General features: G+C 33.7%; 2 protein-coding genes across 9 annotated transcripts in view; one reads left to right on the top strand and one right to left on the bottom strand.

The window, feature by feature from the left end:
* LOC122633268 (stress-activated protein kinase JNK) overlaps positions 1-13,769 on the bottom strand; it is a 156,254-nt gene extending 142,485 nt beyond the window's left edge. For 2 of the 5 annotated variants that reach the window (XM_043820971.1, XM_043820977.1), the window contains exon 1: positions 9,054-9,186. The gene's annotated coding sequence lies outside the window, so the exon portion shown is untranslated. Of the gene's footprint in view, positions 1-9,049; positions 9,187-13,754 lie in introns of those variants that run through there. The other 3 variants (XM_043820969.1, XM_043820976.1, XM_043820967.1) reach the window with 2 other exon arrangements.
* A 50-nt stretch (positions 13,770-13,819) lies between these two features.
* Positions 13,820-16,457, top strand: LOC122633270 (peroxisome biogenesis factor 2). 4 transcript variants are annotated; one of them, XM_043820984.1, is made up of 3 exons: positions 13,820-14,649; positions 15,075-15,171; positions 15,273-16,457. In XM_043820984.1, exons 2-3 carry the CDS (start codon positions 15,140-15,142, stop codon positions 15,964-15,966), a joined length of 726 nt encoding a protein of 241 aa, XP_043676919.1. In that variant the 5' UTR covers positions 13,820-14,649; positions 15,075-15,139; the 3' UTR covers positions 15,967-16,457. The 4 variants fall into 4 exon arrangements, with proteins under 4 accessions (XP_043676919.1, XP_043676920.1, XP_043676918.1 ...); XM_043820985.1 differs by having other exon boundaries at positions 13,820-14,750; XM_043820983.1 differs by having other exon boundaries at positions 13,821-14,750; positions 15,075-16,457.
* The last annotated feature ends 3,828 nt before the right edge of the window (positions 16,458-20,285 follow it).

The raw sequence follows: 20,285 nt of genomic DNA, 5'->3' as shown, positions 1-20,285 counted from the left end.
GTGTGTGTGTGTGTGTGTGTGTGTATACATATATAGATGTAATATACATATAGATAATACAGTATACAACCTATCGGACTGATTAAATTGAATTCTCTTATTAGATAAACATTGTTGTAAATATATAGAGAAACGAGAAAGGAAATCCTATTTGTCCGTTTACAAGGCTGTATTTCATTCGTCGAAAGTCACTTTTCACGTGTTACATTGGACGAGGAAGTAAAGTAAGATATATACAACATTTTAACTGAAGCGTACGCCCAAGTTCAGGAGAATAGAATGCAACGAAAGATGCATCGACGAAACGGACGAAGGGCTATTGTTGTCTTCAAAGAAGGAGTGAGCGATGGCACGTTCTATGAAAAGGGTCGTCTTTCTCGAGTAAAGCTCTAGTCTCTCTTTCTCTCTTTCTCTCTCTCTCTCTCTCTCTCTTTCTCTCTCTATCTCTCTTTCTATTTTTCTCATAAAAGTATGTTTTATCTGCTGCTTGAATATATGTCCCTTTATACGTGTATATGTGTGTGTGTGTGTCTACATTTTGTACGTATAAGCAGATATATAAACAGACGTACGTAAGTACTTACGTACTATTTCCACTACTACGGGAATCTCGAAAAATCTAATAGAAAAAACAAACGATTTATTCACGGACGACTTATTTTTTGCACAAACGTTAATCACAACACTGTATTTAATTAATTCGACAATTCTCTGACGTATCGAAACGTTCTATCGGAGTTCGTAGAAATTTATATTAAATCAATTTCGTCGGATTTAATTATCTTTGTTGGACGAAAAAAGTGAATCTCGAAAAAAGAAAAAATATGTTAATACATAAGGGAACGAAACGTTTAATTAAATAAAACTGTTCGATGATGGAAAATTGACATGGCGATATTTAAACAAAAAAAAAATGGGAGAAAGAGAGAAAAAAAAAAGAAATCTCTGTCTCTCTCTCTCTCTCTCTCTCTACACACATACATACATACATATATACGCATACACGGATAGATAGGTATTCCAATTAGAGTCATGAGAAATGTTAGGAGACAGTAAGTAGTCTAAGTCGACGTATAAGCCGACTAAAACTCGTAAGATCTTAGCAAATCGCTAGACTAATTCACGTGATTCAGATTTTTCTAAGCGTCAACCTCCGTAAACTGCTTGATAAATCCGCCCTAAATCCTCGAGGAATCTCGAGACCGTTAAAAGAGAAATAGGCACGCAAGAGAAAAGTAGAGAGTCACTTTCTTTTTGTTTCTCTCTCTCTCTCTCTTTCTTTGTTTCTCTCTCTTTCTCTCTCTCTCTCTCTCTCTCTGTTGTTGTGAATCTACCTCCGCTTTTCTTTTTCTCTCTGAAAATGTCAAGCAAACGACTGCTACGTACTCAACGAAATCCAAATGGTCTTTAACGTTGCATCTTTTTTTTCTTTTACCGTAAAGAAAGATGATAAATAAAAGAAAAAAGAAATGCTAAAAAATGGAACAAGAAACCCGTGCTCGTTTTCATGAACCAGTAAAATTATTCCGATAAAGTACTTACTTACATTCGTTCGAATGTATGCACTTCATAAAATTCACAGACATAATGTACTACATTTTATTAAATTGTAGTACTACATGCAATTTCACGTACTGCATAAAATATATATACTACGATAACGTGTTACATTTTACCTATATCTTTTTGTAATACATAAATCTCAATGGATTTTATCGTACGAACACGAATATTACGTTTTATTCTTTATTTGTATTATCTATATATAATATTGTCAATTGTAATTTAAAATCGTAAAATACTGTTGATTTAATAAATTTTTATGGAGAATGTACTTTCGATCGGTACGTATGTACTTTTATATTTTCCAACGAATTTCTTTTTCGATAATTTGTTTATAATGTAATAACTCTTTATAATAATTAATATTTTCAGCGATGCATTTTTCTTTCTCTTGGCAATACTTTAAAAAGAAAAGAAAAGAAAAAAAAAAGGAAAAAAAAAAAAAGTAAATCGTTTACCTTCCAAACGGACGGGATATAAGTAATTAATGTGTTCGCGGTGGGTATCGTGATACAAAGCGAAAAAAAAAAAAAGAAAAAAAAAGAAAAAAAAATGGATACGAACGGAGGGAAAGAATTTTAATCTTCACGTTTGAAATTCGCAAACCACATTCCAAACAACTACTACTACTATTACTACTATCTCTACTACGAGTTACAAGTTACGAGTTCGGTTGGGATCGCTGAATACATCGGCGATTTAATAGACCGATTTGGCCTCCGAAAACATTTTCAGAATTATACGTTACTGTGGCTAAAGCAAAAATAAAAAAAAGAAGGAAGTAGAAAATATAGATTACGAAATAATTTTCGAATTGAATGCTATATATCAAAGGAAATAAATCGTCTGTTAAACAAATTATTGTTCTTCTTGTAATAAATATGATATATTTCCTAACGTCACTCGATAAAATTTAAAAAGAGAGAGAATAAAAGATGAGAGAGAAAGAGAGAGAGAGAGAGAGAGAGAGAGAGAGCTTGGAAGAAGGGTGAGAAAGAGAAAAAGAGAGACGTGGAAATTTTTCAGAATTTTTCGAGCCTCCTCGACGATTCTTGACTTCCACATTGTTTTTCATCCTGAAAACACGGCGAATGAAAAATTTAATTAGATGTGCTTCTCTCTCCGACCTTTTATACCATGCGAATGCAACAAAGCCGGTATGATTTCTGTAAGAAACAGAAAAAGGAAAAGAGAGAGAAAAGGGAGGGGGTAGAGAAGAAAAAAATAAAAAAGGAATAATTAAATAAATAAATAAATAAATAAATAAAAAATTTTCTAACAGATATGTATATATATATATATATATATCCAGAAAAATTATCCAAAAGCTGAGGCGAGAGCATTCATGAAGAAGGGTAAGGAACAAAGGCTAAGGGCTTTTACTACTTCAGTCTAAGCCTGCGAAAAGATTTCTGAACGAAAAACTACGAGGTTTTTAATAATAGATTTCGTTGAATCACGGACGAATTAATTTGCGTTCCTCCTTTCTTTTTATTATTATTATTTCTTTTTTCTTTCTTTAGAGGGGAGAGAACTTCTTTCTCTCCTTGAAAATTTCCTCGTGAGAGAAGAAAGTTTTTTTTATCAATTGTCTCGATACGTTTGAACGATTTTTCTAATTTATCGGTGCGTTCATTAACGATTTAATCATTGTAAGATAGAAAAATACAAAATTGAAAATTCGACGGTATATTATTATTTTTTTTTTTTTTTTTTAATAATCAGCAAAAATTTCGTGATTTTATAAACGAGCCACGTTCCAAATCGACCAAGTGTTTTAGATTCGTCTAAATGATTCCGTCCTAGTAATTAGCAGTTCCAAATGCTGCCTCGCGTTCTCTCGTTTTCTCGTCCAATTAGAGACAAGGGAGTTGTTTAATTTCGACTGCCGTTATTTCTACTTGCTAAAGAAAAATGAAAAAAAAAAAGAAAAGAAAAGGGAAAAAATGAGAAAAAGGAAAAAAGAAATACAAGAGAAGAAAAAGAAAAGAAAAAGAAAAAAGGAGCAAGACCGAAAAGAAAATTTGTCAACTTTCTTTTATAACACAATATGAGATAAGTACTATGCTCGAAGTATGCCATATAGAAATATTAATAATCCTTTTCCCACTAATCTAATTAAACAAATGAAATTATTCGATTAAGAAAAATCCTAATTTTTCAATGCGATCCTAACATAAATATGAAAGATATAAAGGTTTCTAAAGCCTTATAAAAATACGTTTTATTATTAATATCTCATAATCGTCCTCCGTTTCTTATCGAGCGTCTCACAATGAAAGAGAAATTCCCAAAGCGAGCAGCAGTTATGCGCATCGAAAGTTCGTTAAATAGCGATGCGAGGAGTCTCCAATACTGGGTAACCTACATATTTGCCCTCGTACATATACACCAAAGAGAGAGAGAGAGAGAGAGAAAGAGAAAGAGAAAGAGAAAGAGAGAGAGATATGTGAAGAGAGAGAAAAAGAAATAGAGAGAGAGAGAGAGAGAGAGAGTATTATTCACGAAGGTGTTCGTGTGTGAGTAGTCGGATAGCGTATAACTTCATAAACTCTTCGAGTGTAGATTCGAATGAGGACAGGCTTAAAATAAAAATAAGAATTTTTATATATCTATAAGCACACAAACAAACAAACAAACAAAAAATTTTAAAAATTAATAAACAATAGAAAAGAAAAAGAAAAAGATAACGTACGATACGTAGCTATGATCGAGGCCAAGAAAAAAGATGACAAACAAAAAAAAAAAAAGAAAAGAAAAGAAAAGAAAGATTAATAAATTGATTAGAAGAGAAATTTCGATAAGAAAATTATTCGAGAAATATGCGGAACAAGTTTAGGTGAATTAGACCTGTGTAAACCTAAATTCCATGGCATCAATCTTAGAAAATAAGAAAGAAAGAGAGAGAGAGAGAGAGACAGAAGTGGGAGTAGATGGCACGCTACGATTAAGAGAGAATATGAGCGATTAGAGAAGAGGAAGCCCGTAAAAGGAACTTCTGAGATCCCCAGACAGTGGCGTCATCGGATTACTTAATGCGGTTCTATGTATGCGTTCTCGCTGCCTGTTCGCATAAAAGTCTACTCGTCGACTGGATGGACATAAAAAAAAAGTAATTTTCTTTCTTTCTTTCTTTCTTTCTTTCTTTCTTTCTTTTTTCTTTTTTCTTTCTCTCTTTTTCTCTTCTCGTTTGATAAATCTTCATATTGTGGCAAAAAGAAAAAGAGAAAAAAAAAATTTAATTTAATTACATACTGAAAATAAGAGAACATAATGGCGTCTATTCGGGATTGCTATCAATTAAATAGGCGCCAAGAAATGTCTGTGCTTTCCTCTAAACTGTCTACCATCATCGTATTCTTCGTTTGCTTTAATTTTCTTTATCACTTTCTTCTCTTTCGAGTTAGTAAATGAGTTCGTTGGACTGGAAATAGCAATCATCTTTTATACGATATAAATACTTCGATAATGATACTATATATATATATATATATATATATATATATATAAAAATTATTATGTATTCGCTACGAAATAATCATAACGAAGTTTATGATATTTTGAATTAGAAAAAGAAAGAGACAAAACAATGTGTCTAGATCGAAATCCACTGAATATTTCATTATCCTTTCGTATCACTTTTTATGAGAAAAAAATGCATATTGTAAAAGTTAAGAATATAAGTATAATAATTTTTTGTATTATTTACTACTTATACAATTACATACGCACAAACGTACGCATCTGTATGGCCGTTTTAATGTGTACTTTCGAAATTCAATTATTTTTTCTTTTCCTTTTTTGTTTGTTTCTTTTTTTTTTTTTTTTTTTTTTTTAATTCCAAACGAATGAAAAAATTAAACACGATAATAAAGTCGTAGACTATAGACGAATTAAAAAAATACATTCAGAGAAACGTGAATTTTCAGAGAAGGTTTCTCGACACGGTTGATTCTGGAAGTATTTAATTTCCGGTACGATGAAGAAGAAGAAGGGAGAGGAAGGGAGGAGAGGAAGGGAGGAGAGAAGGAGAGAGAAAGAGAAAAGAAAAGCTAAGTTCCCCACGAGCCAACACAAAGAAGGCTCGCCTCGATTAATTAACGCAAATATGGGCTCTCTTATCGTGACTGAGTATCGATACGCGTTAGAGACGAATTTCAAGACGTTAAGATAAGCATGGTTGCTTAATGGTACACCATTACACAGCCATTAAGCAGCACCATAATTCCAATTAGGCGGCACCGAGAGCCACCTTGCTTCCGGCAACATTCTAATCTTAAGACGACGCTATTTACGTCGAAAATAACGAGATTTCGCTTGTCGGTTAATTTCCGTAAACTCTTCCTAGATTCTCACTGGATCTAGGACAATTCGATTATAATAGAAACATGTGTGAGTATGTGTTTGTGTATGTGTAAATCGATCAACTATTTTTCTACTATTTTACTATCGTCTCTACTGTATAAACGTTTATTCGAATAGAAAAATAAAACAGATAAAAGAAAAGAAAAGAAAAAGCATTAGAAATTTTTACTCTCATAAGTGATTCTTTAATCGGGGGTACCTAGTAAGAAGACACAGTATAAACTTGGAAAGCTTTAAGAGAGTGATTCTAAATGTTTGAACTACCCTCTCACAGATGGCACTGTTAAGGGTAACCAAACAAACCTATTTCAGATCGGTAAAGTAGATACAAAAGATAAAGAAAGAATAGATAGACAAGAGAATGCAATATATATATATATATATATATATATATATATATATATTTACTACCCTATTGTAATTGTAATACACAACCCGTATATAATAATCTTATTACTGATTCAAAAGAGAATCATTCAATGAATACATATATATATATATATGCATAATAGGTATATATATATTCGCAATGTGTGTCCTACTGATGTCAAAAGATTAAGATCACAGCGTGGCGCCACCGAACGAGAAACGTCGTGTCTGCAGTTTCGAGGATGAATGCCGCTGGCGATTTCGAAGCTGAGGAGAAAAGAGGAAGAAGAGGAACGGATGGTTGTGGTCAATGATGGTGGTAGTGAATAGTGTTGATGTGGTAGTAGTAGTAATAGCAATAGTAAGAGCAATAGTAATACTAGTAGTAGTGTAGTAGTAATAGTAATAGTAAGAGCAATAGTAATAGTAGTAGTAGTGTAGTAGTAATAGTAATAGTAGTATAGTAGTAATGTAGTATTAATAGTAATAGTAGTAGTAGTGTAGTAGTAATAGTAATAGTAGTAATAATAGTAGTAGTAGTGTAGTAGTAATATTAATAGCAGTAGCAGTAGCAGTAGTAGTAGTAGAGTAATAGTAATAGTAGTAGTAGTAGTAGTAGTAGTAGTAGTAGTAGTAGTAGTAGTAGTAGTAGTAGTAGTAGTAGTAGTAGAAGTAGTGGTAGTAGTAGTGGTGGTCGTGGAGGTGTTGGTGGTGGTGGTGATGGTGGTGGTGATGGTGGTGGTAGTGGTGGTGGTAGTGGTAGTGATGGTGGTGGTGATGGTGGTGGATGGTGGTGGTAGTGACGCCAGAGTCCAGAGTGGGAAGAGCTAAAGAGCTCGAGCGAGAGGGGTAAACGTAGAGTAAGAGTAGAGGGGGTTAGTATGGGCAGGCGACAGGGACGAGGGATTGAAACGGTGGATGACGTTGGTTGGGGGTGGACAGGGAAGAGGGAAATCGCAACGACGATCAATACATCGCCACGCCTCGCGCGTTCTACGCTCGTATCTTGCGAAGAGCGAAACTTAACTTTTCCGATCGTTTCGATTCCTCTTCTTCCTCTTCTTCCTATTCCTCTTCCTCTTCTTCTCTTACTCCTCCTCTTTGTTTTTTGTTTCTTTTTCCCTTTCTCTTTTTTTTTCATTTTTCAAAAGTGTAAATCAATATCGATCGATCGATCGATCGATCGATCGATCGATCCATCCATCCATCCATCGATCGATAGGATATATAAATAAATCGATAATTACGATCAGAAAATTGTCAACTTTCAATCGGATCTGTTATTTTTTGTAACGCATTGGATCTGATTATCTTAATTAAAGATATTGGAATAATTCTTGTAATATATTAATAAATACATTAATTGTAAACAATAATTAATGAAATAATAAATAAAGAAATTATTCCAATAGAATATCTTATTAATATCGATGATTATGATTAAGAGAAAAACGTGTGTATAGGTGTGTACGTATATGTCTGAAACGATCTACATTCGTTTTCATTGGCTTTACGACGAAATTCGAATCAGGTCACGACTGCACAAACACGGAAGACGAAAGATAACAGTATGTATTGTACTGACCCCGGTCTGACAGTTCTTCTCCTTTCTAGAAAAGGCTATTCGTTGATTCTAATCGCCGGACGTTACCTTTGCCCTTTTTTCTTTTTTCGATTGAATGTACGAAACGTTAAAAATTAAAAAGTACAAATATCCGATAAGAATCGTATCGACAGAATCGTATCTCACGAAACAAATTAATTATTATTTATTTTTGAAAGAAAAAGAAAAAAGAAAAAAAAAAAAGAAAGAAAAGGAGTTTCGAGTTAATTTCATGGGATGTTTTATTTTTCTTTGTTTCTTTCTTTTTTTTTCATTTCTTTTTTCCTTTTTTTTTTTTTTTTTTTTTTGATGTCTACCACCCTCTTTCGTCTGGAGTTTCCACGTGTCGTGCAGGAGAGGTTAAACAGAAGGGTCGCCGGTTGATACAAAGATGGATAAATGAGGCATGAAGCGTGCCACTAATGATAATAACGAGGAACGAATGACAACGCGAATCGATCGAGGAGAGAGAGAGAAAGAGAGACAGAAACAGAGACAGAGATAGAGAAAGAGAGACAGAGAGAGAGAGAGAGAGAGAGAGAGAGAGAGAGAGAGAGAGACAGAGAGAGCACATGCGTGCTCCCGTGTAAACACGCGTTATGGGTAGCGTTAACACAAGTTAAACCGTCTGCCATGCTCGGTCGGCGAACCAGGACGACGATCGACGTTTACCTCGTGAAAATGTGCTACATCGTCCGATATCGACGATAACACGATTACGTAAGCATTTCAAAGCTATCCCAGTCAAATGGATATTAATACCTACGGTATAGGCTGGATATTCTAGGATAAAATCATTATCTCGAGAGACAGAGTCTGTGTGTGTGTGTGTGTGTGTGTGTGTGTGAGAGAGAGAGAGAGAGAGAGAGAGAGAGAGAGAGAAGGAGAGAGAGAGGGACTACGTTAAACTACATATTACGTACTATGTTGCCTATTAGATCCTTTGAAGCTCCTACAACTCGATAATCTAACTGTTCCAAAGTGCTGACTATAGTATTACACTATAGTAGTATTATATAATAATCAAATAATAAAAAATCTACAATAGTACACAGATATATATATACAAATATTTGTATCGTAATAATAAATTGATTAATTAAGATAGAAATATTATGTGTGCGTGTGCGTATGTTTCTTATTACTCACTCACTTTCCTGTGTCCATGTATAATAAAATTCAGTCACTGGACGAAAATATCTTCGGTTATCCATCGTTATCATCATCGTCATCGTTTCATCGTTATGGCACTCACTATCACTTCGATATCATACTAATTAATCATTCAAATTCACGAATAATCTATATGTGCATACACATATATATATGTGTAGCAAATATATCGAGCTTATTATTAACGTTACTTCGTTACTTCGTTATTTCGTTACTTTGTTCGTTCGTTCGTTCGTTCGTTCGTTCGTTCGTTTTCAGTCGAGTACTAACAATACAATAAAGATATTATTTCCCTAATGTCTTTACTCCTCGGAAGTCGTGTCCCAACTACCCTTGACTCGACCACCTCTCTCTCTCTCTCTCTCTCTCCCCCCTCTCCCTCACTCCAACCCGCTTGTTTCCTTCCTTCCTTCCTTCCTTCCTTCCTTCCTTCCAAAGCACAAGTTATACTACCTGAGTTTACATCAAAACATCTTCGAGGCAACTACTACGTATATAAACAATGTACTTTGACGAAACCACAACAAAGCTTCTTTACCTTTTCTATTTCTATCTCTAGCTCTCTCTTCCTCTATCTCTCTTCCTTTGTCTCTCTCTTTCCCTCTTTCTCTTTCTCTCTATCTCTCCTACTTTTTTTTTTTTTACACTTTTTATATCTCTTGCGCGATGAGGAACAAGTTACATTTTCGATTAAAACTCGTCGATAATATTTCTATCGAAAACTTTTGCATATTCTTATTACCTTATACATTCCATTTATATTCTTTGCCTATCATTCAAATATTCTAATATTTTTTCACTCCTTTCTTTTTCGTCTCTCTCTTTCTTTTTTATTCTTCATTATCGTCCTACCTAGCAAATTTATATCGAAATTATATTGACTATCTCGAATAGTCGTGATATATTATATATGAAATCGATGATATCGAGTCGAGTATAATACGATATTTGTCGAGTAAACCCCGTTCATAGTTAATTTTCAAAGCACGATGCATTACCTTGGAGAATTCTACGATTTCATTTTTTCTTTTTCTCTTCTTTCCTACTTTTTTTTTCTGTTCGTAATGCTTTTTTTTATTCCACTCCCATCACACACCCTCGTCTCTCTGTTTTTCTACCCCTTTCCAGCCCGGATTTTTTCTTTTCTGTTCTTTTTCTTTTTTTTTTTTTTTATTTCGTTAATTCTTTAGTAAAAAACGCTTTCGCGTTCGATGAATCACGATATTGATCCCTCGATTTGCGGCAGAAGTTACGAGTGAAAAAGAAAGGAGAAAACAAAATGAAAAAAAAAAGAAAAGAAAAGAAAAATTAATTAATCCAACGATTCGACCTGCATTAGCGAGCACTTATGCACTTATATATTTACTTATTTATATTATATGTAAATACGTCCATATTACAAGACCATCTCGATATATTGTTGAAAAATTAAATGAAAATAAAAAAATATCGATTAAATTAAAAGTATGGTAAGAATTTTTTTCTACTTTTTTTTTTTTTTTTTATTCTCGTCTCACGCGTTCGACGTTCGTTATAAGGTAGAAGTAACTCTCTACGAGTGATTTATCGAAATGGTGGATTGAAGAATGGTGTAATAATATCGAATGGAAAATAACGAACGAAATCGCGTAAACGTGCGGTCGCGGACGGATTTAGGAGACGTCGATAAATAACGACGCTCGGTGACAAGAGTTAAAGCGAGGATTCTCGTAAATTAAGATCACGTGAGAAAGGAAAAATATCTTCTTCTTTTTTTTTTTACGAATCCAAGTGAGTCCTAGTCAAATCGAAAAGAGCTACCATTTCTTCTTTCTTCTTTTTTTCTTTTACGTTCTTTATTTCTTTTTTCCTCTACTTTTAATACTCGATAAAATGTAATAAAAATAAACCGATTAAATATAGATTTGTCCTTTTTGTTCCAACTATTATAAGTTATTTTATAAATACAAGTTTTATTTTCGACCGAAATCGATCTGTAACGAAGAAAAAGGGAAAAAGAAAAGAAAAGAAAAGAAAAATGTTAAATGAAATTCAAAGAAAATCTTTCGTAAAAAATAATTTTACATGTAAGTAACAAATGTAATTAGAGATAAGTTCTCGTCAATATTTCGAACAAAGCTTTGAGAAATGACGATGACGATGACGATGACGATGAGAAGAGCAATAAAGATGACGATTACTATAGCATCGTCGGTGAATCAAAGTGATGCAAATGAAAAGGAATGCCGTTCGACTAGTGGCATTCACCATTTCGCCATATCAATCGAACGATGTATGGGGTTGCACGTGGATGCACGTGGAACGTGTATGGATCCGATGAAAACGCGCGCGGAATACGTAACGCACCCTTTTCGTTTCGATTCGATCTAATGGCCCCGCATACCACATACCGATTTTCTATACCGATCTTTTTTATCGAAAATTTTGCCAATCTTTTACTCCACGCAATATATTTTTGTTCATTTTTATTTCTATATTTTCTTCTTGTTCTTTATTTTTTTTTTTTTTTATATATCATCCTTTCTACGTATATAACGAACTGATATTTCGATCGTTTATTTCGAGTGATGCAAGTCCATTTCGTTGTTGTTTCGAGAAAATTGAAGGTTAGTTATATCATATCGCCACGCAATTTCTTTTATTGGTCAATTCTATTCAACGAAGCATTGGCATTTTTGAAGATACTCAATATCGACTAATTATAAATGAAAAGCTTGTACTAAATTAATCGCAAATTGCGTGATCTCATTTTGTAAAAAATGGACACATCACTTTCAAACTAAACGGTCCATTTATATCATTGCCTTTTTACTCGTCAATCGAACGAATATAATTGATTTAAAATATATAGAAAAGAAATATTCGTGTGAACTAACCTCAAAATATCTCGCGATGTTTCTTCAATTCCAAAATATATTGAAATTACGAATCCTATTCGGTGGATTTCTTATAATCGTAGAATCGATACGAATTCTACGAACCGGCGAAGTTTACGACGTTAACGAATTTGAACGAACCAATCCGATCGATAACGGATATAACCGTTTAACGGAAAAATAATCGTTCGAAACAATCGAACGATGGTACTTGCATACGCACGTAAGTAAGTACGTAGTACATACTGACGAAGCTAACGAAGCACGAACACACAACTTCAGGGCGTTGTGATTTCTAGCGCCTAACCTTAAAAGAAACAAACAATCGAAGTATGTGTATGTAGTAATAACTTTGACACAGTTCGGAGAAAACTTATAACGAAGGTTATAATAAACACTTTTTTTTCCCCTACGCGTTGTTCCTTTTTATTATTTTCTTTTCTCCTTTACGTTTTCCTTTTATCTACAACACAGATAAATTATTCTAAATTTGCCCTGCGTAATGATGTCATAGCTCGTTATGTATACATTATCGTGAGAAACAAATAAACAGAAGTAACGAAATATAATTCTTAACACGAACTAAATACACTGAAATACACGATCGACCGTGTATCGTTTCCTTATCGGAACTATTATTCTTTTTTCGTATACGACCTCTTTGTATTTGAAGAAGCAAAAAAAAACAGATAGAGAGAAAGAGAGAAAGAAAGAGAGAGAGAGAGAGAGAGAGAGAGAGAGAGAGAGAGAGAGAGAGAGATAACGGGCACGCGTTGATCGAGGACACCTCAACGTTTTATCCACGCGACGACGATACGACGATCTGCGCGACTAACGAAAAAGAAAAAGCAAAGAAAAAAATAAGAAAAAGTATGTATATACGTATACGTCAGGATCGACTGTGAGACTGCGAAATTCGACGTGCGTTGGATTCCTTTTTCTTTCTTCCTTTCTTCCTCTCTTCGCCTCTTCTCGTAACACTTTTATGACGTATCTTATAAAACGTTTTATATACCTTGTCCTAACTAACTGTCGTGAACTTCTTCAGAAAAGTCACGTGTCCTCTCGAATGAAGAGAGAGAAAGATAGATAGATAGATAGAGAGAGAGAGAGAGAGAGAGAGAGAGAGAGAGAGAGAGAGAGAGAGAGAGAGAGAGAGAGAGAGAGAGAGAGAGAGAGAGAGATCGATTTATCGAAAGGAAGGAGTGTGAAAATGTCCGAAATTTCGCGACGAGACACGACGTCTTTCGAGAATATGATTGGAGGTTAGATTGAAATGATCGGTCGTGCGAAAGCGCGCCAACTAAATAAAAAGAAGGAAATAGAGAGAGAGAGAGAGAGAGAGAGAAAGGTAGAGAGAGAAAGAGAGAGAGAGAGAGAGAGAGAGAGAGAGAGAAACGAGAAATACAGAAGAAAAAGAGAAAAACGAATAACGAATAAAAAGAAGTAGAAAAGTAAAAGAAGGGTGTTGACGCGTTCGCAGGTGCGTCAAGTGCGAGGCGTGTGTTTTAGCGCCGCGTGCGCTCGAGATTTGAGGTTAACCTGTCAGACGAGAGAAGATAAACGTAGTAGGAGGATTATTCGCACGAGTCGCACGTACGACAACCGAGTCGTGTGGCAGATCGATGTTACGCGTGCTACGGCACGTTTCCACGCGTGGAAAGTGACTTCGCGGAAAATTCTCTCTCTCTCTCTCTCAAACACATGCACAACTCACTCACCCACTCACTCACTCTTTCTGTCTCTCTATCTCTGACGCTTCGAGATTACGTAATTTCCATCATCGTCATACACGTTACACTCACCTCCTCTTCCTCCTCCTCCTCCTCCTCCACCTCTTCTTCTTCCTCCTTCTTCTCCACCACCACCACCACAACCACCACCACCACCACCACCACCACCCTCCTCCACCACCTCCTTCTTCTCTCCTCTTCCTCCTCTTCTTCCACCGTGTGTTCTCGACGCGGCTGCGACGACTACGTCTACGATGACGGCCGAAGCTTCCGTGGCTTCGCCGACGGCGATGATGGCGGTGTCTTCGTCCTCCTTTTCACTTGGACGACGGGCCCACCTCCGAACGTTTTTAACGTTCTGCCGCACCGTTAAAACGTCAAACTTTATCACGAAAACATGATATCTCTCGGGGCGAGCACGATGGAAGGGACGGGTGAGAGAGAGGAACCGAGACCACCACCGCTCTCTTCTTTGCTAGCGACACTCGATGACGTCATCGCAAGCGGCCCAAGATGGTGTCCCCGCGACGGCGCGGCCAGCTTCGTCTCCTCTCTCTTACTCCTATTCCTACTCCTATTTAACCTTCCTCTCTCTCTTTCTCTCTCTCTCTCTCTCTCTCTCTCTCTCTCTCTCTCTCTCTATTTCTCTTTCTCTCTCTCTCTTTCTTAGCTTCAACGTTTTTTGCTTTCGTTTCGATATCTTGTTCAAATCCGCGAAAACAAATGACAAACGCGATTCAAATTTTGTAAAATAGTTCTTATTAATCCTTTTCAACGTTTTTATCTTTCTAACCTTATCCTTTCGTTTAGAAACGAGAGAGAAAGAGAGAAAGAGAAAAGAGCTCGCAACGCCACGAAATTCGGAACGAAACTGAATAGTTTTCTACGAGTTTTTAATCCTCAATAATTCCTTCACTGTGATTATTAAAATTAATAGTACGAAAGTTTTCGTCCGAGGAAATATCGTGTACGTGAAATGTGTTGTTTGAATTTTCTTTTTTAATTTTCTTTGTTTACTGTCATAACCTTTAATGCGTATTGATGGTTTAACTTTCTATATTAAGAATTGTATGTAATATTTCTTTCTTTTTCTTTTCTTTACTTTTTCGTTTATACTTTCTTCTTCTATGTGATATGGAAATGATATTAAACGTTAAAGTTATGTCGTATCAATTGTCATATTTACTGTCATTGATTTTATTTGTTTTGTATTTGTCACAAATATTATGTAATAAGTTACGTGCTTATGTGCGATTATTTGGAATGATTTAACACTTTGTACGTAAAAGAGGAAAGTTCTATTTTTATTAGAATAAATTCTAATGTTATTATAATATAATAGCAAAAAATAGTATTATAGTGAAATATCTATTATTGTTTCTTAATTTTTAGATAGAGAAAGATGCCATCCATTCCTTACGTGTCCAGGGTAAATCAGCTCGATGCAGCGTCACTAGATGACGAGATCAATAAAGTTTTTGAGAATCAGGTAAAAGAAATTTTTAAATTCTGTCCGCCTGGTAAAGTAGACAAATGGCAACCAGAGATCAAAGCTCTTCTGAAAATTCTTATATGGAATTTTTCGTTAAGACACAAGAGTCATACGTTTGGACAACAGATGCTTGATCTTCGTTACGACAACTTAAACAAGATCAAATCCATTTTGTACTTAGCTTTGAAATTCTTGCCAAGTTATATTAAAGATAGAGTAATCGATAATGGTATGATATCAAAACTCAAAAGAACAAGCAAGTTGAAGATTTATGTAAAGTGGATAATCAGTTTTGTACATTTGTTGGAATTGATAAATTTGGTTAGTTTTTTACATCGTGGAACTCAACCTCTTTTGATAGAAAGATTATTAAACATTTCCAGTGTTTCTGTGAATCGATATAAGCAAAGAACTATTGGATATTCTTACATGACTAGAGAACTTCTTTGGCACGGTTTAATGGAATTATTTACATTAGGAATACCTATGTTAAACTATCATTATTTAAAACAAAAGATAAGAAGGTTTTGGTATCATAATAAACAAAATGGAATTAAACGATCATTTCCAATTATGAATGAATCTACTGTTTGTGCTTATTGCAAGGAGAAACCTATCTTACCAACGCACGCTGGTTGCGAACACGTTTTCTGTTATTATTGCTTGGGTGCAAATTTTACTGCGATGAAGATATTCCTTTGTCCAGAGTGCGATACCGAATTACACGACTGTGATATGAAAAATTATGTCGCCATTCCGGGTCCTACAGTCAAGAATGACGATTTGCAGTGATTCTTCCAGAAACTAGTGTACGATACTATGTATATGAATTTTTGTATATATTAAGAATGTTCACCATCTTTCGTTCGTAGTATATGCGATGTCAGAGACACCTATGAACAAAATACGAACTACGAAAACAACCGGGAAACTGTCCCCACTATTCGACTATTGTATCGAATAGCAAGTATCTAGATACGTAATTTAGAAATTGTTGGTTTGAGGTTGGTGGAATCTTTTGTATTTCCTTTTATTAAATATATATAATCAATTCATTCGATCTATCGCGTGTATATACAATAAATTATTTTTACAAAAATCATCCAACAATCCGCTTCCACGAATTCAAACAATTAGAGTTTATAACGAATATCCTCGAGATAGTACTTTTCTGTTTAATCACCCTTGGCGAAAAGTTTTTATTTTACCAAAGATCGGTGAGATAGATTCCTGTTTTATCAAAAATCGTAGCAGCAACACAATATAGACAATTAAAATAATTATAAAAAAACACAGAATACAGACAATGAAAATGAGTGGTACTATAAATGATATAAATTTTTTTTCTTTTTCTTTTTCTCTTAACTTTTTGTTATAAATAATTTATGTAAATTCCTATCGTTACTCTATTGATTTTTCACTATGCCTGATCTGTACTACATAAACGTGTGACCTCATAAGAATGATATACTTGTACTACTTAAAAATCTGACGTCATAAGAATGATTCGCTTGTACTACTTAAAAATATGTCTATTCATATATAGGCGATTGACTTGTATTACTTGTAGTAGTGGTAGTACTAATAGTAATGCTAGTAATAGTAGTAGTAGTAGTAGTCGAAGTAGTAGTAGTAGTGGTGAGAATAGTGATAATAATGATAGTGAAAGTAGTAGTGATAAAAATAATAGTAGTAACGATAATAATGATACTAATACTTGGTAGCAAACGATAGTGTGGTGGCAGCAGGTGGCTAGTATATGGTTAAACATTTGTTAAGTAGTACATGTCAATCGCTCATATATGGTGTAACATTTTTAAGTAGTACAAGTCAATGATCCATTTTCGATCAGATAAAAAATACGTCCGAATATTTTTCTTTTCTACAAATATAAGTTATATAATTAATTGAGTCAGTTCAACATTAATTAGGAATCATCGTTCAATATACGCCACGATAAGTAAGAATGAAAGATGATGAATGAAAAAAAAAAAGAAAAAAAAAAAAAAGAATATATAAGAACAATAATTTTTTTTTTGTAAATTTCTCTAAGAAATTATTTTAGAATTATTCTACATATAGTTTGTTTATCGATCGCAATTATCAGATATGAAAAATGTAAGTACTTTAATGTTTAATTACAGTTAGAATGAAGAGTAAGAGTAGTAATACAAGGTAATAATATAAATATAAAATAGTAATATAAAATAATGATATAAAGTAGATTACTCTTACAATGAAAACCATGAAAAAATAAAAGAAAAAAAAAAAAAAAAAGAAAAGAAAAATAACACTGGAATCTTTAGTTAATAGAAATGGAGTGGAAACAAACATTGGTGTTTTATAAATTTTATAAAAGCTGGATGAGGCTTTGATGAAGCAACCTTAATGTTTTAAATATTATCACAAAATGGTTTATAATGTATATCTATATATTTTCTTTTTATTAAAAAATAGCAATACAAAATCTTCTTTATTTTATTTTCAATACAACATTTCGACTTCGAGCATCGATTAGCGTTTTCGTCCGAAACAAACAATAATAATAGATCAATATGATATACTCGTTGCTTATCAAAATATTAGATTATCATATAAAAATATCATGCTGCACTATTATAAAACGCTTTCCTCTTCTTCGTACGCAATATTATTATCATTTATCATTATCATTATTATCATCATCATCATCATTATTATCATCACCATCATCATTATCATCATTATCATTATCATCATTATTATTATAATTATTATTATTCTTTTTCTTATTATTATTCTTATTTTTATTCTTACTCTTCTTCTTCTTATTATTATTATTAATATTATTATTATTACACAACATTATATTCGGTTGAATTTATTCGCTCGATTGCTGCGTCTTTATTTGACGGGCGGATTCGTTCCTTCGAATAGAAAATAAAAATTCTTCGGGAACGATAATAATTTTTAGTGAAAAGTACATTAATAAGCACAAATTTTTCTTTCGCCTTCATTATTATGGTATTTATGTATATATATATATATAGAGAAATATCAACGAATCGATCGATCGAAGCTGTTGTCAAGTTGGAATGTGCATTATATAATACAAATTAACATCGTTACGCATTTTAGCAACGAGAATAGCGTCGATCGTGATCACGAACAAATACGTATGTAAATATGTAGGTATGTATATGTACGTGCGAATGCACGCCCGAAGCGTCGCAAAATTGTCCATTAGAAAATATTTCTGATAATCATTCAAAACTTCCCGACGATTCAAATAATTTATAATTCGAATCGAGATTTTCTTCGTTCGAATATATTTGGATGGAAATTTTTTCTTTTTTCTTTTTTGTAAAATTATTACATAGGAACATCGGGTATGTTTGTTTTGTGTGTGTGTGTGTGTGTGTTATAGATAATTATTGTTCAATTTCGAGACATTAAAATGAAGCTTTCTGAACGTGGGAAGTTATTGCGTAAAGAAATTCGATCGAATATATATATATATGTATATATGTACGTGCGAACAACTTAACGCTTCGCTTCGGGTCGATATAATTCGCTAATGAATTATATTTTAATTATCGACGAAATAATAAACGTAGGAAGTGCGCGTTTCATTGTAACAACAAACACACGGAGGAACAGACACGACGGACAGTCCTATTTATATATATATATCACACAGTGGAGAACACATAATATATAACATATATTTCTTATAACAAAGATATTATATATATATATATACTAGACTCTATTTCGGTTTTACCATGTTTCATTTTCTTTTATTTTTGTTTGTTTGCTTTTTTTCTTTATTGGTTTGTTTGTTTGTTTTTTGTTTCTTTTTCGTCTTTATCTCTCATCGACGTTTTTTCTTAACGCATTTATTTTTTTTTTCTGCTCCTGCTTTATTCCCGCATAAGCTTTACCATCGTTCTTTTCTTTTCTTTTCTTTCCTTTTCTTTCCTTTTTTTTTCTTTTTTTTTTTTTCTTTTTCTTTTTTCCTTAACTTCATTTAATAATCTATCGGTAATCCTTATAAGCACGCGATCACGGCGTAAGGACAACAATAATTTACGCTTAAAAGGACTTCACAAAATGCTAAGTCAAAGTAGTTTCGCTAGGGATGCACGATATCACGAAAGGGAAAAAGATAAAAAAAAAAAAAAAAAAAAAAGAGTGCCTCGCCCGAATTCACTCTCGAGAATTCTCTCTTTAATTTATCATTAACGTTTTCTAACAATGAAATTGATTGATTGCCGTCGAATGATTTCAATTTTTTATTTCTTTTTTTCTTTTCATTCCTCTTTAAAATCGCGACAATCGATCGACTGTAATTTATCAATGCTTGAAAATTAGCAAAATATATTATTTGTGAGCTTGCTTGAGGATCGATCATTGTAATACGATCTTTCAATCGGATAAACTATCGAAAATCTTTTTCCATAGTTACGATAGATCGATATGAAACAAAAAAGAGAGAGAGAGAGAGACAGAGACAGAGAGAGAAAAGATAAGATTCCTCGGAAGATCGTCGGTCGGCTTGCGAATCCAGCGTCTTTCGCGAGCGAATAATAAATACTTTGTTACATTGTAAAACTCGAGAGAGCGTATGCCGCGCTCCGTCTCGACGATCGAAAAAAGGAAGGAAGACAAAAAAAAGGATCTGAGAGACCTCGACGATCGAGAAGCTTACAGAAAAAAGAAATAAAAAAAAGAAAAGCTTCCTCGATCTCGAACGCATTATTTTATCGGTGAATCTCGCTATTATCATTTTCGTCTATCGTTTTTTTGTTTCTGTTGTTTCAATTTTTTGAAAAAAAGAAAAAAAGAGAGAGAGAGAGAGAGAGAAATAAAGATAATGAAAAAATATTATTGAAGTCGATAACGATCGTCGGGAAGGAGCGCTTTCGCGCTTGCTTCGAGCTTAGTCTGAATTAAATATCTTTTTTTTTAGCTTTGCTACGACGAAAGGTCGCTGGACGCAATAAGAAAAAAAAAGATAGATAGATAGATAGATAGATAGAGAAAAAAAAAAGAGAGAGAAAGAGAGAGAGAGAGAGAGATATTATATATAGGGAGAAAAAAATAAGGGGGAAAAAAAAGAAAAAAAAAAT

Source organism: Vespula pensylvanica, chromosome 12 (assembly GCF_014466175.1).
Source record: "Vespula pensylvanica isolate Volc-1 chromosome 12, ASM1446617v1, whole genome shotgun sequence".
Lineage (NCBI taxonomy): Eukaryota > Metazoa > Arthropoda > Insecta > Hymenoptera > Vespidae > Vespula > Vespula pensylvanica.
This window is presented reverse-complemented; position numbering and strand designations above follow the sequence as displayed.

Bases quoted from the DNA above. Each gene is read 5' to 3' on its own strand.
- LOC122633270 (XM_043820983.1), top strand. From the start codon at position 15,085: ATGCCATCCATTCCTTACGTGTCCAGGGTAAATCAGCTCGATGCAGCG.